This window comes from Equus asinus, chromosome 2 (genome assembly GCF_041296235.1).
Source record: "Equus asinus isolate D_3611 breed Donkey chromosome 2, EquAss-T2T_v2, whole genome shotgun sequence".
Lineage (NCBI taxonomy): Eukaryota > Metazoa > Chordata > Mammalia > Perissodactyla > Equidae > Equus > Equus asinus.
In genome coordinates this window covers 146,638,295-146,662,215 of record NC_091791.1, presented here as the reverse complement: position 1 = coordinate 146,662,215, position 23,921 = coordinate 146,638,295, and the positions used below count along the sequence as shown (strand labels likewise).

General features: G+C 36.9%; 1 protein-coding gene across 1 annotated transcript in view; it reads right to left on the bottom strand.

Annotated features, from left to right (window-relative positions):
- SPPL2A (signal peptide peptidase like 2A) overlaps window positions 1-23,921 on the bottom strand; it is a 46,539-nt gene that overhangs the window by 7,173 nt on the left and 15,445 nt on the right. The window contains exons 4-14 of the mRNA XM_014852430.3: window positions 23,408-23,497; window positions 22,794-22,927; window positions 18,575-18,726; window positions 15,820-15,916; window positions 15,278-15,379; window positions 14,186-14,267; window positions 13,572-13,646; window positions 10,245-10,301; window positions 9,468-9,570; window positions 6,232-6,306; window positions 4,704-4,864 (exon numbers count right to left, since the gene is read on the bottom strand). Coding sequence (XP_014707916.3) covers window positions 4,704-4,864; window positions 6,232-6,306; window positions 9,468-9,570; window positions 10,245-10,301; window positions 13,572-13,646; window positions 14,186-14,267; window positions 15,278-15,379; window positions 15,820-15,916; window positions 18,575-18,726; window positions 22,794-22,927; window positions 23,408-23,497 — 1,128 coding nt within the window. The remainder of the gene's footprint in view (window positions 1-4,703; window positions 4,865-6,231; window positions 6,307-9,467; window positions 9,571-10,244; window positions 10,302-13,571; window positions 13,647-14,185; window positions 14,268-15,277; window positions 15,380-15,819; window positions 15,917-18,574; window positions 18,727-22,793; window positions 22,928-23,407; window positions 23,498-23,921) is intronic.

The following is a 23,921-nucleotide window of genomic DNA, read 5'->3' as shown; positions in this document are numbered from 1 at the left end:
AGGTGGGGAGAGGAGAGGAGGGAAAGGATTATTACCCTGGTCGTCTAGGAGATGACTCAGTAACCGCCAGAGGGTTTTCAGGCCTGTCCTACAGTGGGTCCACACCTAATCTCCTTCTGCTTTATCAGGCTCGTTGAGGTTCCCGTTCTACTCTCCAAGCCTCTGCCTAGCTTGATCTGATTTCAATACCCAGCTGCCTCACCCACCGCTATGGGTTACAGATTCTCCCACCTGCCTGGAGATCCGACTGCATTTTATGGACGAGGAGACAGAGTTTTACGAGATTAAGTAACTTGCCAGAGCTGACACTAAAGCCTACAATATACTGTCCCCCACAAATGACAACATTCAAGCTGAATTAATTTTGACTTTAAAGGCTGGACAAAAGCAACGAAAGGTTTTCTTTTTCACATTAACAAGGAACTAATTTTGTGAAGGTACTGCATTCTGTAACTTTCAAAAATGCTCCTTTTCTGGGAAAACAGGCTCTGTCCTGGCATCAGTTTATATTATTCTGCAACCAGCTTGCCTAAATTTTTGGCAAATATCCATTCTTCACATTTTAAAATTTAGTGCACAGCGGGAAAATGATCGAGTTTAACAGGATTTTTTTCTCTGAGGCTTGTGACGGCTATCAAATCCTTCTAAAAATAAATTAAAGGAACCAGATTTAATGAAGACCCAAATTTTTTATATCCAAACCAGGAAAATGGAAATCTAGTTAATGAATCGAAAAATAACATCCAAACCAACAAATAAACCAAAACAAAAAACCCTGATTCCTACAAATAATAAGAGCAAATACATTTCGAGTGCTTATGATGTGTCAGGCCCTATTCTAAGCAGTTTGCATATATAACAACCACCCTTGAAGTAGGATGATGATTATCCCACTTTACTTTGAACGAAACTGAGGCACTAAGAAGCTAAGGAACTTGCCTAGGTCACATGGCTAATAATTAACAAAATCAGTGTTCAAACTTAGGCAGTCTGGCACCAGACTCCACACTTTTTATTACTGTGTGTTATTTTATATTGTGAATCTCCTTACCTAATAAAATTATGACACCACACTACAAAAGTGAGAAGTGTATAACCAAAGTTGTCCCATCTTTCTAGCAACTTTTAAATGGATTTTCCGACCATCAATTGCCTCTTTTAGCTTCTACGTCATGTGGCGAAGGCCCTGGAGTGTGCCCTTCTGGGGCTATTTACTACTGCTCTGTGTCCAGCTGCAATCATCTTCGCTTTATAGGGAGCTACTATGAAGCAGAATCATAATTTTTTTCAAGATCACAATTTTTCAGAATGAAACTTGGATGCTCCCAGGCCAGGCTATCTGTTCACAGGAACTATAAATACATCCCTTGGTTGAATTCCTTCCTTACCTATCTTCCCCTTTCTCCTCAATAAACATCATGGAGAGAGAAAGGAGGAAAGATGCTATGCTAAGCCAGAGAAAAAATGAGCTGTACGGTATTTCCAAAGAAACACAATGTTATTACGTTTACGTATATAACATCTCTGTTCAACTCATTAGAGTGTGAGTTGGCATAAAGAGATTTGGAGGCTCCACGCAAACTGTACAGTGAGTGCCCCTTAAGGATGGAGTGGGGGTAGAAGAGTTAGAAAAGGGCCTTCTATGTTTCTTGAGACACTTTTTTGTACTGCTTGTTTAAAAAATGCCAACCTGCATTACTTTGTAATTAAAACACAAAAAGTAATTAAAATAAAAACAGGGTTAGAGTCTATGTAAAAATTTTAGTTTGTTAATTGCCAATAACATTAACCTATAAGACAACTGTACTAGAACAGGATGACACAAAGTACTCTAATGAACATCTTTTCACATCAATTTTGCCCAATTTTTAATCATTTTCTTAACAATTCCCTGAAGAGAAATTACTGGGTCAAAGGAAATGGTAAAATAAAGTATGGTACATACATATGATCCATCAAAATGATTTTTACAAGAAAGTTAAAATGAAATAATATAAACATGCAGTGAAAAAGCAAGACAGAGAACTATTTAGAGGATGCTATCACCCACCCACCAATCCATTTATCTAGGAAGGCACAGATGGAAACTCACTTAAATCTTAAGAGTGGCTAACTCTAGGTAGTGGGATTATGGTTGGACTTAATTTTCTTGTCATTTTCTACATTTTCAAAATTTTCTGTAATAAGTACATATTTTTATAATAAAATACTTTAAAAGCTGTATTAAAGGGGAAGGGAAATTTCGTAAGTAAAAATAAAATACCGGTGATGAAAATAACAAGAAACATACTTAATTCTATAAGATAGCATATGTGCTCTAACAGTCCCAAATGTAAATTCTAACCTAAAGATTTAATGCCAACCGTAAACAAAATTTCCCCGTGTTGCTCATCTTCCTTGGCCTGATTTACCTGATAATCAGTTAATCGGATGAGTGCCCCTAATTCCAGAAATCTCTTGCTCACAATTCTGTCCAGAGTCTGTTCTTCTCCCTCTACATCCTCACTCACTGAGCATGCTAATGACACTCCCAAATTTCTCTCTAGCTAGGTCTGTCTCTTGCACATCAGGAGACATTTATTCAACTGCCTATTACTTCTCTCTTCCTGGTGGTCCTACAGGTACTCTTGAAATGTGCAACACTGAATTCATGTCCAACATTTAACACTCCAAAACTGAATTCATCATCTTCTTCTTGAAACCCGTTGCCCTTCTTTATCTCACCATCCACCTACTCAGTTACCCAAGACAGAAACCTTGGAGTCCGCTTCCTTCTCTTCTCCCTACACTGAATCTATCACTAGATCCCATTAACTATGTCTCTAAATGTCTCTTGACTTTGTCCACTTCTCTCAACCTCACTACCTTACTAATTCTGGCTACTATCGCTTCTTGTTGTAACAGCTGCCTCAAGTTTTGCTCCCTACTTCAATCCATTTTTTAGGTTTCTTAAAACCCTTAAATGGTCTCCAATGTTCTTAGGATAGAGTCCAAATTCTTTAACATGGCTTACAAGACCCTCCAGGCTCTTAACCTTGCTTCCTTCTCCAGTTTTCATTTCCTAGAGCTCCCCTACTCTTACTCAACATTATGGTCATCCTAAACTTCTTTCAGTTCCTAGAATGTCCCACACTTTCTTCCCTCTTTGAAGACATGGTTCTCCCACTATGGAACACATGACTCAGTCCTAGTCTCAACATAAATTTAACATTCTTTAAAAAGCTTTCCCCAAATCACCTTTGGCTCTGGCTCGAAACCATAAGCACTGGGTGTCCCACCTCTCGCTTTCATGGCACCCTACTATAACTAATACATTTATCACACTTTACTGTTAGCGACTCTATCTGCATCTTCCACTAGACTCTAACTTTCAAGAGGCCATGAGAGTAGGCCTGTTTCTAACTTGTTCATCTTTTATCATCAGCACCTAAAATAGTACCTGACTCATAGAACTCCTCAACAAACACTTGCTAAATGAAGAAATATAAAACTATTTTTAAAAAAATGACGACGAAGAGCACTTTTGGGGATATGACTTTCAAAGGCCAATAGCAGTGTGTGTTGTAGGATATACTTTTATTTTTACAAATCCATAAAAATAAAAAAATCCATTTGGGTGTCCTCTTCATGGAAAAGTTACAAGCTATCTTACTAGTTTAGTCAAACACTTTGTGGCCCTAAACTAATTCCAGGTGTATAAACATAAGTTGAGACAATGGCATCATGAGGTAGGCAAGGCAGGTATTATTATTTTAAGCAAATCTCAAAGAAATTACAAGATTTAACCAAAAGAACGCTAGACCAGTGCTTTTTCCAATTATAGTAGTCTAACAATGTGTTAATCATCTCTTGTTAAATAAAGAATAAAACTAACCACAGGATGGATATGAACTTTGAACTGTTTATCTACTAACAGAATTGTAGCCATCCACCCAAAGTGTCTCTATTTTTGCTCATGTGACCACTAACACGCATGCATGAGGGTGGATGGAGAAGGGCAGTTTGGTGTAACAGGGCAAAGCAGGGCTAACTGCCTCATGAAGAGATCAATGCCATGACCCTGACCTCAACAGACTAGGGTTTCTCAACCCCCTTTAATTTCAGTGCAAACAAACTTTACTGGACTACCAAGAACATTTAGGAAAAGAAGAAAGGGGGGTTAACTTCAATGAAGAAATAACTCAGACATAATAGATTCTGGTATCAAGATTTTCTTTGCTTTGGGAATTTTACAGAAAGGTCGATCTTGATCCACTTAAATCTGAAATGAGTGCCCTACTTCATTTAGTTAGGTCCATTCAAATGCTGGAGAGAGTACACTTTTTATCTGCAAAACCTTAGGACTCTTACTATAAATAGCTAACGTCAGTCTCAAAGTTCAGTACTTAAACATAGAGTTTTATCTTTCATGAAGTCTACTACGTGTGGATTTTGAAAGCTGTTTTGGTTTTCTCTGATGCCCTCCCACTGCTTCTTGGTAGTTTTATCTGAGTCACCAGGATTTTGGCATCAGATTGCAGTGAGGATGAGAAATGATGATGCAGCAGGTGGCAAGGGGGTAGTAGTGGAAAAAACTGAGGACATTCTGACAGATCCAAGGTAATTTTTTGGCACATAAAAACTGTGATACATATAGGCAGTTCCCAGCCAAAGTCAGTCAGTGAATTATGTCATAACTTGGTAACCAAAATATAAGCACATACCTGATAGCTGCTACCTTTCCAAAACCTTTTCATTTCCTTACGTCTCCAAGCAACAACTGAGGCAGTAATAAGTGTGCAAGGTACCAAATAGAGGAGAGCAGGTTGCCCCTTTTTCATCAGCACCAGAACAACAAATGTAAGTATCATGCCAACAGCATAGGCTGCAAGAAGAATCCTAAGTATCAGTCATTTCAACATGCTACCAAAGATGGATTTTAACGCCCTCACTGAAGTATTGGTTTTCAAATATTTCAGAGCACATTTCTGCCCTAAGACTTCTTTTCATAATTTCATTATTTTCCTAGACAGTAATTAGCAGACACACATTATAGAGCTTTTAAAAAATCTGGAAACTGGCTAGTATTTCAATTATAATTACCCTAATCAATCATTCTTAAAGCTAATACTTCAAGAAAGTCTTCAATTATCTGTCACTATTAAGGATGTTGACTTATTCCACATTTTTAGATAACTAAAATCTGTACCTGTAGGTACTAAAGGTTGCTTTGAAAAATCTTCCTACTATTGACTATATACTTCCTGGGCTCCTTCAACAAGTGCATACAAACATCATTTGATCTTTTCTTAATGAGTCAGGGTCTCATTATGAACACAGGATCTCAGAATCCTGGAGCTGGAAGGGCCTTCACAGACAATTGAGTCTACCTCCTCATTGTATAGATGAGGCAATGGAGGACCAGGGAAGTTAAGTGAGTTGCCCAAATTTACACAGCAGAATTGACAGACAGTCCTGTTATCCGCCTTTTCATTGATGTTGTTTTATTCTATCACACTGACTGGTGCTGGACTCTACTATGTTAATGCCCTTAGAGAGTACCATACTTAATTGCCTCAGGCTGCTTTTCTTATTTCTTTATAGTTTTTTTTTTCTTTTTTTCATCTTTTCAATCACTTAGCTGGTTTTTTTTGCTTCAGGGTACCTATTTCTAGCAATACCCTTCTCTACTGCTAACACACTTAATTTACTGGATTGAATTCCATTCTGGAATTGAAAACCTTGCTGGAATGGCTCTGGTGCAGGGCACCTACCTAAGAATAAAGAACTTTGCTGTACGGACTTTGCGATATCAATTTGATATCCTCGGAAGTAGTATTTTTTGGCTTACTTCCTGTTCTCAATAACAGAAACAGAGGGATAAGTGACAACCACCTCTGCTGTCCCAGGTGAGATGTTATCGTGCCATAAATTCAATTATATAAATACACAGTTATCCATACAGCATTTTTAAAACCTAGTATTATAGAATTTGTTGCCTCTTATGTGCCAAGTGCTCTAATCATTTTATATGTGGAACCTAATGTTTTTCTTTCACATATAATTTCCTTTTTAAATCTCAAAAACATTGTGATATAAGTAGTAAAGTATAATTATCCCTTTCTGATGGAAAAAAACCCTTGTCTTATTAAATAATGGTGAAGAATTAGAATACAGGACTCCTTAATTTTCTATCTCTACTTTTTCCTACAGACAATACAATTCGATATAAAAGAAAAAACAAAAATTTACCAATTGTGGAGGAAACATAGTATATAGAAGAACCAGTCAGAACATCAAATCTTCTACAGTATGCAATCAACAGGCCTAAAAAAAATCCCACATTATTGTCTTAAAACCACAATAGCAACACAAATTCAACCGTTAACTATGGCAAGAGTACCTGTTGTACTGTATTTTAACCTTCATTGTTGCATCATGAGAACATTAAAGTACTTCAAATTCTGGACAAAATTTTATATGCTGATTTGTTTTCTTAATATCATATTTTAAACATTTTTCCCAAGCCATTAAACGGTCTTTAAAAATATGATTTTTATTAGCTGCTTAATATTCCATGTCATGGAGAAAATTTTTTATATTTCTGTGCTATCAGTTGTAATGTCTCCTCTTTCATTTATAATTTTATCAATTTGGGTCCTCTTTCTTTTTTTTTTGAGGACGATTAGCCCTGAGCTAACATCTGCTGCCAATCCTCCTCTTTTTGCTGAGGAAGACTGGCCCAAGCTACCATCCGTGCCCATCTTCCTCTACTTTATACGTGGGACGCCTACCACAGCACAGCTTGCCAAGTGGTGCCATGTCCACACCTGGGATCTGAACCGGCAAACCCTGGGCCGCTGAATCGGAATGTGTGCACTTAACCGCTGCGCCACCAGGCCAGCCCCTCTTTTTTTCTTGGTTAGTCTAGCTAAAGGTTTGTCAATTTTGTTTATCTTTTTTCTTTGTTTTTTTTTAAAGATTGGCACCTGAGCTAACATCCGTTGCCAATCTTCTTTTTTTTCCCCTTCTTCTCCCCAAAGCCCCCCAGTACACAATTGTATACACTAGCTGTGAGTGCCTTGGATTGTGCTACGTGGGACACCATCTCAGCATGCCCTGATGAACAGTGCCATGTCTGTGCCCGGGATCCAAACAGTGAAACCCTGGGCTGCCCAAGTGGAGCGTGCGAAGTTAACCACTCGGCCACGGGGCCAGCCCATTGTTTATCTTTTAAAAGAACCAACTCTTAGTTTTGTTAATCTTTTCTATTGTTTTCTCGTTCTCTACGTGATTTATTTCTGCTCTGATCTTTATTATTTCCTTCCTTCTGCTAACTTTGGGCTTAGTTTGTTCTTCTTTTTCCAGTTCCTTTAGGTGTGAAGTTAGGTTGTTTATTTGAGATCTATTTTCTTGATGTATATGCTTATCCCTATAAACTCCCCTTTAGAGCTGCTTTTGCTGCAGCCCATAAATTTTGAAATGTTGTGTTTCTCTTTTGTCTTTTGTTTCTTTCATCCATTGGTTGTTCAGCAGTGTGTTGCTTAATTTCCACGTGTTTGTGAATTTTCCAGTTTTCCTCTTTTTACTGATTTCTAGTTTCATACCACGGTGGTCAGAAAATATACTTTATATGATTTCAATCTTAAATTTGCTAACATTTATTTTGTGGCCTAACATACGATCTATTGTAGAAAATGTTCCGCATGCACTTCAGAAGTATGTGTATTCTGCTGTTGTTGGATGGAATGTTCTGTATATGTCTGTAGGTCCACTTAGTCTATAGTGTTGAGGAAATTTTTTAAATGTGTCATTAAAAAAAAGTATTGAAAGAGCATCAAGGAAGGCAATTTCATATTGTGATCAGAGAAATCTCCCTTTCTAGTAGAATAAAATGATGTGGAGTTTTAACAACAGAGTTCAAATAACAATGAAACAGAAGCTTTCATTTGTAAACATGCAAGTATGCAGTAACAATCCATTTTATTACCTATTTTTTTAAAGAAATTTATTGAACTTCTCTAAGGAAGAAATCTCAGATTGTATTTATTTATTAAACACTGCTATGAAATAGTACGAATGACATTTAACTACTTAAAAATCAAAATAATTTTACTATATTTATTGGTTGTTTGAACTAATTAGTTTTGTCTCCTACATAAGTAATCAAATAAGTTCCTTGTTATTTCTACTCTCTTTGCTGTGTAATCACATCTCCATGTTAAGAAAATGGTACTTTTTCCCCACTAAATTAGAATTTGGCTTTAGAATTAAGTCATGTATTGTCAAGTATGTATTGTCTCTTTGGAGAAACATTTGTTTGGGACCTTTGACATGTACTTCAAGAATGTAATATTTATATCTCTTTTTGCCAATTCTACGCTAAGTGCTGTATACAAGAGTTTACATAGCCCTTGGTGTGGAACTGGTAAAACTGGGGAAAAGTTTACAGATATTCAAGAAACCTTAAGGATACTCAGTAGAACGCTTTCCTTCCTTTATCAATTACGTGAATGGAGACTCACTGAACTAAGAGAGCTACTACACTGGACTTTGCCATGCCAACTCACAAGGCCACACTGTCAGCTTTTCTCCCTCTACCCGGCTTGACTGTGTAAATGAAAGGGCTTTTCGCAAGAGCCAGTACTCTCTACCCATCCACGGGCAGTCAGTACACAGGGCGACTGTAAGAAGAATGAGGAGGGACGAACTCTCAGTGGACTCTTCTAAACCATATCACTACCGGGCTGGAGTGAATTTTATTCTAAGGTAGCCCAGTGAGGCAGATAACACAGAACTGCACTAACTGTCAGACACGATATGCTAGAAGGTGGTTGATTCTACTATATACTGGCTTTTTTTGTATTATCGTGCCCTACAAGCTGGTGTCCTGCTATGTTTCTCCTCTTGATCATCACAATCATCACTTTTCCTAAAAACTAACTATTATTTTAAAATAGAAGTAAAAGAAACCGTAATATATTTGGTATTATTAAATTCTTTTTTTTGAGGAAGATTGGCCCTGAGTTAACATCTGTGCCAATCTTCCTCTATTTTGTATGTGGGTTACTGCCATGTGTGGGCCACCAACGAGTGGTGTAGGTCTGCAGCTGGGAACTGAACGCAGACCACCAAAGCGAAGTGTGCCAAACTTAACCACCAAGCCATGGGGCTGGCCCCCTAAATTCAACTTTTAAAAAGAGTTTTGAGATATATATATACTTTCTTGGGGAAGAAGGTCAAACTGATCCTATTTGCTTCCTCTGAGATACTCTCTGGGCCATGGGAGGTATACTTCAGTTGTTACCATTTGGGCTTTATCTTCTACCCCTCAAAATGCTTTTTTTCTGTCTTTGTCACTGATCCCAGCTCTAGTAATAGCCAGAAATACTTAATACAGAGTAGGTAACTTTTAATAGTTCCTATATATTTGACAATTTTAAACCATCAGAATATTTTTACTGAAATTGTTACAAATAATTGCTTACCTGGTACAATAATGTCTCCAAAACCCAGTATTGAAACTGGCATGAGGCACACACTCATTACTGAAAAATAGGCCAGCTTTGGTACTCTGATGACTACTGGTAACTGTAATTATTTAAAAAAAAAAAAAAAGCGACCAATAAACCTCTTAGGAATCTTTACTAACATCTTTTAGAAAGGGAAAGATTGGTATTAGATTGTTTTAACACTTTTAAATTGACATTTTAGAAAAACTTGAAATCAGAGAACATAAACTAGACATATATATACACTCAATGCACAGAAAGCTTGAAAGAAATAGATATGCAGTTTGGGAAAACGAAATCCAACATACATGTAGGGTTAACAGTATTAATACAGTATCCCCACATCTAACCTTTTTTTTTCCTTTTTACCAAAAATAGGACTCAGGCCTTGAAACAGATTTTTTTTTTTTTTTTGGCAATCTGGATTTTTTTCCCCAAAGAAGAGTCTTCTCTCAGAGGGTATGATTTAAAGTCCAATGAACATATCTGAAATACAATTCTTACTTTCTCATGGGGAGCTGAGGGTTGAGCAGTGGCTTCCACCAAGTTTCCATCATTCTAGGATGAAACCCAAGTCAATAGGTATTTAATAATTTAGAATAACTAAGAAAAGGGCTATATTTTGTGAGAAATAAAGTTTTACAATACCTTAACATGCAGTACATGACCAATGAATTACACAAGAAGGCAAAATTATTAACCGGACACACACACATTCCCTGGCCACCATTTCTATTTAACTGCCACCCTTACCTTTTCATTATTTCCAAAAGGTCCGGCTGCAAGTTCAACCATGATACTCTCACCGTTCTACGATTGACAAGGAAGAGAAAAGAAATTGTTCAACTGTTTAAAGAGCACAATCAGCCAGCATTCAAGAATGATTTGACCCCGTGGCTTATGGCCTACTGTAAACTGGTAATAATGGACCATAGACTGCTTTTTTCCTAAAACAGTCTCTGTAGATGGCAAAACTTGGAGTCATCTCAAACAAACACCCAGCACTCTGCTCCACCTTATCAGAGCTCAACAACGATCAAACAGAAACTAGCGGACAAACCACACAGAGATTGTTCAAGGGGAGCTCTCAGCACTGATCTGTACTGACATTTCTAATGGGTTATAAATTTTAAGTGCTTTTAGTTACATTATATCATATACTATGCATCCTTAGTCATTTTTAGCAATAACAATGAATAGGGACAGAAGAAATACTAAAATTTTTTTATATTTAGATTTGTAATAAATATTGGCAGCCTTTTTTGAATAAATACACACTTGACCTTCTGGCTACTCATCACAGTAACAAAACAACGAAGCCAAACTTGAAAAGACGCAGCTCTAAAGAACTGGAGAAGCTTCTCTAGCCCGACTCCTCTCCAATTTCAGCCCTGCCTACTTTTTACGTCCCCATCAAAATGCTAACCTTAGCTGAATTTCCTCCCTTGTGTCTGGCTAAGGTCTTTTTGTGGGGGCTGTGTGAGGAGCTCATTAAAAAGCTTTTTCCTGACAGCCAAGTCTGTTGTAGAGGGCAAACATTTTGAGGTAGGAAGCTAAGACTGCATGAGCAGCCATCTTACACTTCACATTATGATAAATATATCACCATTAAAACAGGTAGCGGGAAGAGAAATAAACACTGAACTTTAGGAAAATCTGATGGACTAACTATAATATTTTCCATGTGGGTGGGGTGCATCGGAGAAATCACGCGAGTGTTTTTATGAGGACTTCATTGATACCTGAGCCGAGCAGAAGGAAGGATCCAATCCCTGGCTACTGAGAGCTATTCCTTAGGTTAAGCTTCAGGTTACAGAAGGGTAAGACACAGGGGTTTAGGAAAATAAACTAATATACTCTTCCCTACAGCAAACTCCCATGATGTGATTCAATTTCCAGATAAAGAGTTCATTTTGGTTCATTTCCCAATTGTTATTTAGAACATTTAACGAAAGACCGTCACTGCCATCTTCTTGTACATTCAAAGATATCTGAGTAACTACTATTTGCAAGATACTACACCAAGTACAGTGGTGGATGGAAAAAAAATGAAACCAGGCTCTTATTGCTTATTAGTTCTATGGCTGCTGGCCCTGCCAACTCATTAGAAGTCTACTAAGATCTGGGTCAAGGACATGATTAGAATGTCCAATATTTAATCCTTGAAATTTTCAGTGAAAACCACAAAAATCAGAAATTAAAGATCTGATTTCCATTTTGAGTTCCCTACTAAAGTAAGGTCTATAACCTTAACAGAAACAAACACCCCAGACTGAGAAGAAGCTGTTAAAGTAAATCTACAAGAGTGACCTCCGAAGAGCAAGCCAATCCTGGCCACCGGATCAGATTACTGGAAATCACATTCCTAGTCATTGGGAGCGAAGATGGAAAAAAGAGAAGATGAAAAATTCCTGAAGCATGGAAGAAGGACGGCTCAAAGACATCTTTATCATCACTTTACACCTTTAAAATTCTGAAACTTTTTATGTGTAAGGAATGGAAATGGTTTGCTGCCAGACACAACTGGCATTCATAAAGTGATACAAGTATTAAAACAGGATGGAAAAACACTTTTAAAAAAGAGTTTCTAGTTTATGGCTACCTCCACTGTGTAATATATCTGTCATATGCTATGACTATCTGCTGACTTATGGGAATGGCTTTGTAGAGAATGCTTTACTCTCATTACGAGATCTCAGATGGAGTGACTTACAGAAACATTTTTTTGAACCAAATAAACTGATACAAGCTATGACAGCTTTAGACAGAACTTTAAAAAATGCTCTAATAAGTTAATTTTTGCTATAATCCATAATACTAGTTCTATGCTTTTTTAGGTTACTTTGGCTCAACGAAGTCAATGAGTCAAACGGCTCATCATTAGGACACGAAAAGGTGCTAGTCAAAGGACCGTTTGGGTAGCTGTAATTTGGGGAGGTTAACAACATCTGTTACCTAGTTGTAATTTGAGCTCCCCATAGGGCACATGTTTGTCTTATGCCATTACAGCAAACATGAGAAGCAGAGAGTTTTACAGTGACTTCACAGATGGTAGGCTGAAGAATGGATAAAGAACTAATGGGGGGAAAGTAGTGATTATAGTATCAAATACTAAATATGTGGGAGTGACAAATAAAGAGATGACATAAAGTAACAAAGCAAGACTCAAAATAAAACAGGGAAAGTGGAAGAATTAAGGTATAATTAAAATATTCATGAGATAGGAATAGGGACAAGGTAGAAAAACTGTTGCGTGAATGGACTACCACATTCACGCAACACCTCTCATCCTGGGAACAGCACCACCATTTTATTGAGGAGCTGGTGGCAGAGCTGGGAATAGAACAAACCAGAATCTGCCAGTTGCTACGATTCTAACCTCACAGAAAAAACCAGTCTGAAACAATGAGCATTTGGATAGAAGCAGAAAGGGAGAGCAAGTGCCCCTGGGTCTAGTGTCTCCTGAGACCAGGGCCACCCTGGCCTCTACGCACAGCCTGGAGAGACGGGACCCTTTTGGTATAGAAAGGTTAGGTTGGGTACTGTCAGTTTCAACCAAGAGAATTCTACTGATGAAAGAGGGGGATGGAATGCTAGCAATACGCCCTCCCACGGTGGATTAGGAAAGGGAAACACAAAGGGCAAAGCGACTCGCCCAGGGTTACAAGGTTACAGAGCTGCACTTTAGGACTTCAGATTTCATGTGGCATTCTCCCTTAGTCTCAAACTAGGGCTACAGAAATGAAAGTAGCAATGACACATTCTCATTCTTTTTGCTATCTATATTGTCTATAGAAAATATTTACTGTTTTATAAGAATCAGAAAAGTTACTTTAAAAAGGGTAGGAAAAAAATTTATAGACATTCTCACGTTTACATCAGTCAGGAGATATTTTTTATTTAGCAGAATGGCTTAAAGCCTTGAAAATATCCTCTACTGAAAGGCCCATATCAATGACATGTTTCTTAAGAGAATTAGAACTCACTCACTGGTAAATATCTACAAAATCAATAATCTTAGAGTAGGTTTAAGAGTCTCATCTTTTCGCATGTGTCTCATGGATTTCAAAAATATCATACCTTTGTGATGAATGGTGTTATGAAAACAAAAAACACATCATAGAGGAGGAGAAGGCCTAGAAGTATCACACACGACTGTTAAAAAGAAACAAATTCAACGGTCAAACTTCCCATATCTAAATTAAGAGATTATACTATCTTGCAAGTACAAATAAACACATATATCTGAACACTATTTTTCTAAAAGACATTTAACGGTTATTACTATTTGTGGTTTTATTCTACAAATCACATTAAAACTTTTATCTTCTTTATCCCATTCTTTTAAAAAAAAAAAAGAATCACTGAATCAACATGTTCTTCCCTGATATTTACTCCTGTAAGGATTTTATGAATTTGGCTTATTATACAAATGATTAAAAACATTGCAGCTGGCAAATCAGTGGTGGCCTGGGGCTGGGGATTAGGAGTGAGTGCAAAAGGGCATGAGGAGCTTTTCAGAGATGAGAAGGGTCTATAATTGATTGGGATGGTGCTCACACAGTTATACGTTTGTAAAATTTTAATAAACCGTACTCTTAAAATGGGTGCACTTTATTATATGTAAACTATACCTTAATAAAGTTGTTTTAAAAAGAAAAAATTACTTTAGCTAGCAAAGTAGCATACTTTACCTTGAAGTTGGGTAACTTCAGTGTTTTAATTAAATTCAGACAGAAGGCAATCCCCAAGATATCCTGTAAAATCCAAGCCCACCTAAAATCAGAAAGAGTTACTCTATTGTTTTATCCGTTTATTTTTAGATGGAACTTTTCAAAAGAAATAGATCACTAAAGTAATATCGTTCAATTGCAATGATTTGACCATGCAATTATTAAGCAGCAATTGTAACACAAAATCACTTCTTATATTCTCCGTATTTAGTAATTTGCTGTCTTAGTAGAATAATGAATACTATTATAGTAAGAAAAAATTGAACGGCTACCTCAGACGAATGCGTATCAGACACAAGTGCATATTTACCTTTAATCTTTGCAATTATAGGTATGTCTGTTTTTAGAAAGGCAGCTCCTAACAAAGGACAGAGGTGGTAAAATACATCCACACAGCTAGAACCTGAAGGGAATGGGAGCTATGCAGGATGTTCCACCAAAACCTGATCTGCATATTTACCAACTGATTATCATAAGTGACACTGCCTAAATTGGTGTGAACTTTGCTCCCAAATTTTAGGCTGTTAAATCCTTTTGGGCTTTAATAATTTTATTAATAAACCATTAAATAAAGTTAAATATATATTTTTTCTGGTTATCCTTCCTGCAAATGGACAGATACCTGTATATTTTCTTATATCTCCTTCTTTCTTACATGACAGCTAGCATACTCGAGACATTCTTCCGCATTTTGCTTTTTTCACTTAAAAATATACCGTGGAAATCAGTTCACAGAGATCTTCTTCATTCTTTACAGCTGCATTGTACTTCACTGTGTGACTATACCATTTAATTAAGTATCTTTTTGAAGCCTATTTCAGCTTAGATGTTTAGAAAAACCACAGTTCATATTTCCTTCTCTATATGATCTCAAATCTATTAGCATAAGATCTGCTTATTTAGAATTTATTTAGCTTGTTTTAAGACTATGGTGTTCTGGAATAAAAGCAAAAAAAAAAAAATCCATAATAATCATAATGAATAATTACCATGACAAGGTATACAATAATCCATCCTTAATCTGCTCTAAAAGCAAATACACAGTATTCATACCTATCTTCATTTCGATATACAGCCCAAACAACAGCTACCGCTATGCACAGGCCAGACAGAAAAATAAGTCTCACTTCAATGCTTTTGCCACGACACACAATCCTAAAACACAGATTGAAATAGGTTAGTTTACCCTGTAGATGAAACACAATGTTCACTTGATATGAGAGCAATGACAAATGTTAACCACAGTCACAAGAAAGCGACTGAAATAGCAATTTAAAAGCCTTGATCTGAAGTACAAATGAAACATAATAAAATATTTATCAGTTCAACAGAACTTTCTGTGATGATGGAAATGTTCTATAGCTGTGCTGTCCAAGACAGTAGCCACTAGCCACACGTGGTTATTTAGCACTTAAAGTGTGACTAATGAGACTGAGGAACTGAATTTTTAATTCTATTTAATTTTAATCAATTTAAGTTGAACTAGCCACATGTATATTGGACTGCACAGGTTTAAAACAACACTCCTACTTTTCCTTGTATTGATTTAAATTACAAATACCAACATTATAGGATTCCTCCTAAGAGATACATACGTGCATTGTCCACACGGTATCTTACGAATGAGCGCAGCAAGACAGTTGTACAGGCTCATTGCTGATGCTATGCAGAAAATTGCTATCATGACATAAACTAGAAAAAAACAAGAGACTAAATTACATGAGAACAGAAGGAAATGTGGTAAGAAAACATTTACACAAGCAATATTAATTCTTTAGCTTTCTTATTGAATCATGATACTTTCAAGGCAGTGACCATACTATAATCTGAACTGTTTAGTAAGCGAAAAGTATCTGGATCTTGAGTTTTAAGAGCGGGCACTTTATGTCTTGTTTTAGTTCCATTACACATGGGCAGGATTGCTTAAGGGCCTGAAGCTGGCTCTACATTTTCTATTATTCAGTGATTCAAACTGACATGTTAAAGATGTCCAGAAGGTGAGCGATAGACATTTATGAGTATTTAATTTAAATGTAAGAAACAGAAGAATTAGTAAACCATTATAAATGCTTCTTAAAATGCAGCTTAGGGATGAGAACTGACACCTACGTTAGACATTAACCATGCTATCTATATCTTCCTATGGTGGACTGTATCTCTCCTCACGTCACCTGTGATAACACCAAATCCATTTAAGCAAATCTCTGTTCCAATACAACACTAAGGTCAGCGAAAGTCACAAATGTTTTTCTATGTTAGCCATACTTACTTGAGAATTATTTAAAATTAAAAATATGTGATCTTTTTGTTGTTAAAAGGGGGAGAAATTATAGTGCTCTAAAATAAAAGGATTCGTTTTCTGAACTTTCTCAAAGTTTCACAATGGAAATACAAATTTTACCTGAATTTTTCAAATTCCATTAAATTTCAGAAACCTATAACTCTGTACTGTAGGTGAGAAAGAAAGAGTAATCTAAAGACAGTCAATCAGAGACAGCCACTTTCTAACTGGTGATCTTGGAAAATTACTTTTTCAGTCCCTTGTTATTTGTTATTTTTATCATTGGTTATACGATAATGTGAGTAGCAAGATAGACAAAGATTGCCAAGGTGAGTTTGGTAAGTCATCCACCAAAGTTTTCCAAGCTAAGTTTTACCGAGTGGTTTTTTTTTTTTTTTGAGTAAGATTAGCCCTGAGCTAACATCTGCCACCAATCCTCCTCTTTTTACTGAGGAAGACTGGCCCTGAGCTAACATCCATGCCCATCTTCTTCTACTTTATATGTGGGACGCCTACCACAGCATGGCTTGCCAAGCAGTGCCATGTCTGCATCCGGGATCCGAACCTGCAAACCCCGGGCCGCCGAAGCAGAAGGTACACACTTAACCGTTGCGCCACCGGGCCAGCCCCAACCTAATCATGTTTGAGTCCCTAACAGAGTTTTTAGTGTCTCCTTCAGTGTCATACTGCATCTAAGAAAATGATTATGCAGGGGAAAGAACTAGGTTAACATAACTCTCTTTAGCTACTTTCTTGGGCATGACTTACCATAAATGGTAAGGGGAACCTTGGCAATTTAGAACATTTAATATATGAAGAAATGGCAGCAATTTTAGCCATAAGGAACCATTTGAAAGTACATTAAATCTTGCAATATCACACAGACATTGTCAGAGTCATAATTAAATCCCACACCCCGGGATAAACATGAGGTTTAATATCTTCCTCCTACATCAAAAATTATGTTCATTAACAGGATCAACTTGTTAAATAGCGATCAATATAAGGAAATTTCTCACCAAAAATTAAAAGATGCTTATGGGTAAGGGAATCTCTTTTTTCAATCAAAGACCACTCACATATCAACTGAGGGTCAGATGCAAACAATTGAAGGCTGAGTCTTAAATTAGAAAAATTAGCTGCACAATGACAACATAATACAAATATCATCCCAGTATCCACTCTCCTAGCAACAGATTGAAATGTGAGTGATACTCAAAGAACGATTTTTTCTAATTGGAAATACATGTCATAGGTCTAGTTTCTAAATTGCTGCCACAGGACAGGAGAAACTGAACAAGCAGCAGAAAGTAACCTTAGGGCCTCAGTTTTCCAATCCAGAAAAGTACGCGAATGTTCTCCAAACAAGCATTGTAGCCTGTGGTGATTTTTACACAGGGGTTTTGCCAGTTCTCATCAGGCACACTCCCGTTTTTCCCTGGTTCCCCTCCAAATTCGTGCTGTACGTTGGGCAGAGACGGCAAATTTCCATCCTATCAGACCACTAAAATTGTCCAGGCGATGGGCAAGCCACTACAGTTCCTACCCTACCTTCTTAAAGGAAAAAGTATCAGTTACTCTCAGGACCACAGGCAAGTCCTGTTTCTACAAGTAAACAAAATCTGAGCAATATAACGCCTTGATCTGCAAACTGACAAAAGGACAAACCACACTTTGGGGGTAAGCAGTGGCAAAAAATCAGTAATGTGAATAGTCTTCTATTTCATATAACTTAATATAGCCACCAGGAAGTCCTTAGTCTGCTGCTTAGAGACTGGGCTGTCAAGCTTTATCTGCAGAGAGGGAAACTTAGGGACCACAGCAAGTCTTTCAAGTCATCCATGAGGAAAGGTTCTTCTCTCAAGACAGACTATATTTTTAATCTGAATACTTTCTTATCCCAGAGGAACGGGGACCTAACACTTCTGACTGTTTAAAAAGTTACTATCATTTTTTAATTATTCATTAAGTGTTCCAGGTAGAATGCCTTAAAGGAAATGATAATTCTGGCAAAGTAAATGAAAAGATTGCATGCTTAAAGTAGTAAATATAAAATAATGACTTCTTACCCAACCATTTGTAGAAGAAATAAAGTAAGACCATCATAACACAGCAGATGACCACAAATATTACAACTGTTAGAGGACTGAAAGTTAAATATTCTTCCTTCTTTTTCCTCGTTTCTCTGTCTTCAGCGCTTGCCCCTGCCTGCAAGTTTTCCCTGCATAAACACACACAGGAACGTCAGCAAATCTCTGCCAAGTACAGTTATTTTAAAAACCTATCTCTAATACCAACTCAAATTTGTTTCTGATTACAAAGTAATATACTTAAGAGAAAACTGCACACCAAAAAGAAATATTTAATCTAGAAAGAAAAAAATCCTACAGGTCTACCCTTCAGAGATGATGTTTTTAACCACATTATTTAAAGATAACATCTGTTGTCAACCTTTTTTTCCCTCCTTCTTCTTCTCCCCAGAGCCCCCCAGCACATAGTTGTATATTCTAGCTATAGGTCCTTCTGGTTGTGCGATGTGGGATGCCACCTCAGAATGACCTGATGAGCGGTGCCAAGTCTGCGCTCAGGACTTGAACCAGCGAAACCCTGGGCCGCAGAAGTGGAGCACGCGAACCCAACCGTTTGGCCACAGGGCTAGCCCCTAACCACTACCTTTGAAACAGCTTTTTTTTTCTGGAGGCAAAAGTGTTGAAACAGATGACATTTCTTATATGAACATTAATGTTTGTGAATGTTAATATTATCTAATTTGGAGACTACACTGATGTAATAAATTTCAAATAACCAATTTTACACACTTAATATTACACCAACTTACAGACAGTAGAGTACACCTTAAACTAGTTTTTCTTAAATGTAAACACTAAATTCTAATATCAATCAATTCAGTATTGACTGTATGCCTGTTCCGTGCTCATCAACGTATTATGAAGGATTCAAAAGAAGTTCAAGACACAGCTTTGTCCTACTTTGATTTAAGATAGCAAAATTTTGTTTCTAATTCTCTCAACAACCTTTTCTAGGTCACACAGCTAACAAAAGGCAGAGGAAAGAGTCACAGCTGCCCTTTGTTAAGCAGTCTGTCCTGTCACTTTAACTGTCCCCTCCCAGTTACAGGGAAACCACTACATACTCTTCCATCCCCAGGCCCTTCAACTCTGGTCTATTAAACTCAGTTCCCTTTGTGTACACCCTGACCATTCTCATTAGGTCTGGGCTGAATACAAACTTTAGGTTAAAAAAAAAAACGTTTACTTCTATCAGATTGTCCATTTGCCAAACAGCTTATTTACCAACACGCCACTTTCTTATTAGAAAATGGTTGATTGGGATGGTCAGGACATTACGCATCTGTGACTCCAGGGAGGCTGCCCAGGAAAAGGGCAGGGAGAGAGTTTGGGGAGAGAGACCGGCACCTCCCCGAAACTACAGAGCTGGATGACAGGATATTAACAGAAGTTTCGATGAAAGTGGTACCTGAGTGGAAACAGTGCCAATCTTTGGTATCTACCATGGCAAACAGATACATTTAAAACATTTTTGGGGCCGGCCCCGTGGCCGAGTGGTTAAGTTCGCACACTCTATTTCGGCGGCCCACGGTTTCGCTGGCTCAGATCCTGGGCGCAGACATGGCACCGCACGTCAGGCCGTGCTGAGGTGGCATCCCACATGCCACAACTAGAAGGACAACTAAAATATGTAACTGTGTACTGGGGGGATTTGGGGGAAAAAAGCAGAAAGAAAAAAAAAAGATTGGCAACAGTTGTTAGCTCAGGTGCCAATCTTTAAAAATAAAATAAACACATTTTTATCATACAATACATATAAGTCATAATGAAAGACTTATATATTCATATTCAGTGTACTGAACAGCACCAGGCAATTTCTTAAAGGGAAATGTATACTAGATGTATATCACATTAAAATATTACAATTCATTTTTCAAAAAAATTGCACTCTTAAATCAGCTCAAGAACCACATGCAATGGGTTAGCACAGCTAATACATATAGCTTTCTTCCATGCCATCTTGAGTTTATGAAGCTTGAGGATCAGTGATCTCATTATAATAAGACTTTAACTCTTTACTGAAAAGTCTTTATATGGAAGCAAGCATCTTTCCCTTTTGCGTAAGGTACATCTTTCACTTGGTAGGGTAATTCTGAGTTATGAGGTCCCGTTCTGGCAAATTTTCCCTCCTTAAACCTTATTCTCTTTCAATCGAACTCTCTTTACTTGTTAAATGATAGTCCTTATGAACATTTTTTAAAAGTAAGATACAATTGACATGTAACATATTAGTTTCAGGTGTACCACATAATGATTTGATATTTGTATACAGTGCAAAATGATCACCACAAGAAGTCTAGTTAACAACTATCACCATAGTTAGACATTTCTTTTCTTGTGAAAACTTTTTAGATCTACTCTCTCAGCAACTTTCAAATATGCAAGACAGTATTATTAACTATAGTCACCATGCTGTCCATTACATCCCCAGGACTTATTTATAACTGGAAGTTTGTACCTTTTGAGCCCCTTCACTCATTTTGCCCATCCCCCACGTCCCTGCCTCTGGCAACTACCAATTTGTTCTCTGTATCTAAGAGTTTATTGTTGTTGTTGTTGTTTTTTAAGATTCCACATATCAGTGAGATCATACAGTCTTTGTCTTTCTCTGTCTGATTTATTTCAGTCAACATAACGCCTTCAAAGTCCATCCATGTTGTAGCAAAGGTGCTCATACTCTTAATCTACTGTTGATGGAACATTTTCCTTTTTATCACGGATTCATATTCTCTTTCTCTATACTGTCACCTCCTCCCACACACATATACACTTAGTTCTTACTATCTTTATCTTAGAAGCAGCCACCTCAATTTCAAAATCCATAAACCTGCAGGTAAAGGACAATCTCCTCTCCCAACCTAGCTAGTGAAGGCAATAAATTCTTTGTTTTTGCCCACCATGATGTTTTACAAATAAAAAAGCTTATAGGTACTCCTCTCCCACCTCCAACTTTGTTGAACGGGAGCCTACCCTGACATGTATATGAAGCTTGCCGTGCTAACTCAAAGTGTGGTCCATGGGCCAGCTAAATCACTTGGGAGCTTGTTAAAAATGTGGAATCTCAACCCCCATCCCAAGCCTACTAAACCTGAATTCTCATTTTAATGATCTCAGAACAGTTTGTATGCACATTGCAGTTTGAGAAGCACTACTCTAGGGAAGAAATAATTTAATGGAGTGAGAATCTATATTAAATGGGAAAACATCTTCAATGACACAGTAGCTTTTGGGAAATTACTTATAAAGTTTCACCAAATAATCTAGAAAATAATCTTGGCGATCTTACATAACTATGCTTTATAAAGCTAATGAAGAAAAAACAATGCTTACTCATATGAGAATATGTGACTATGTTGAAATGTGTTTTCCAAATACATAAAATATTTAAAGCTCAATACTCTGGAAACCTACACTTAACTAAACTCTAAGATTTCTCTCTTGATATAAGTGAATTACATTTTGGTATTTTAAGAAATTACAAAGAAGCTTAGCTTCATTTAGTTGCAAATAAATCTTTTTCAATGGAGCCTATTGATCAATTCACAAGGTGAATATATTGTCCTTTATGCATGAAATAATATGCTCTGAGCACATTTTTAATTTAGAGTTATAATTATGAAATAATCCTTTTATACTATATTGCCTGCTTTAATCTAGAGCCAAAGGTACCTAACTCTAAGAAGACTGGGTTTAGGTTGTTGTTCAACAGGGAAATCCAAATTTCACGTACATTTGGAATTTCTATATTTAAGTTAAGATATGGACATGCTTAATATCCTTAGAATTCCTAACGCATTAAACAGAATGATGAGGGCACACCGTAATGACTTAACTCAGGAGGAGCCGAGAAACCTCCCCTACTCTTGCTTATTTTCTTACCATCTAGATATTTAGGCACTTTCGGATACTAAGAAGTATCTTCCCCTTTTCTGGGAGAGAGAATTAAACATTTTAATTTAAAAGAGTCTTTGATGGGATCTCAGTGCTTCCCTGCCGGCAGAAGAGTTAGTGGAATTTATGACACTCTTTTCTCCATGAAAAGTAATGACCTATATGAGGACAAACCTGCAATCTGATCTTAGTGGTACTATATTCTGAGGTCAGGTAGAATTTTAAAAGTTGTTATATTACTACTATGATTATCAAACAATAAGTTTTAAACAGCTATCATAAAACACTTCAGTTTAATTAAACTTACAATTCAATTAGTCCACTCCAGTATCCCCCTAATGCCACAGTGAACACAGCAATTACAAAAATGACCACCATAGTATAGTCAAAGTTAGGCCATGATGGAGAATACATTTTCACAGTGATGTCATCTCCAAGAGACTGAAAGGCAAAGCAACAGTTAAAACACCAGAATTCGTTTTTTTCTACTACCCTGTATGGCAGCAATATTCCAATCTCACTCTGGAACGGACACTATACATCAGATAGTCAGGAATACAAGAACTATTTCTGACATGATGTAGTCTCGTGTCAAAATTACAAGGCTATGCTTTGGTTTATGAAATCTGGAAAGGGCAGTGTTCCACGCAAGCACATTTTGTTCAGGGAGTTAAAGTTAAGAGAAATGATACGACCTAGATTTCTGAAGAGATCAAAACGAATAAATACCCTGTATAAAGTCAGCGCTCTGAAGCACCCTGTGCTACGGGGGAGGTGAATCCTTCCCCAGTACAGACTAGATAGGCCTTTATACTTCCTGTCAGCAAATGGAGCAGGGATAATGTAAATTAAGTATCAGTGGTTCAAACTAAAGAGCTGTACTATTTATAAACCTTGTCTAACATGTAATTAGTAATTTACCTGCTTCATATCTTTAAAGTCTCTGTAGTTTATAAATGCAATCAGTATTTTCACATCAAGAAATTCAGATTTGTTCCCTGAGGGGGGAAACTAAAAGAAAAAAACATTACGAAAACTTATGAACTGCCAGTATGTTTACAGAATAAAACAGATCATTCCATTAAATATAAATATCATCTCTTTTTTTAGTTACAAAACAAAGTTTCATGTGTTCTTTCTTAATATTATAGTAAGAGTTCTCCAACTGGAATCCTTTTAGCATAAACTTAAACTGAGACATATATATATATAAAATACACGATACAGAGGTGCATCGTTAATGTGTGAATAACACACACACATACATGTATACATTTGTTCCTAATAAAGTCTCGTCTACTTTAGGAACAGAAAAGAAACTACAAAATTTCCCAATTAAATACCTCTCATAACCAGAATGTTTATTTTAAAAGAATTCTACCATCAGATTATTCAAAACTCAGCCCTTAAGCTACACACAAACAAGACAGTTCAA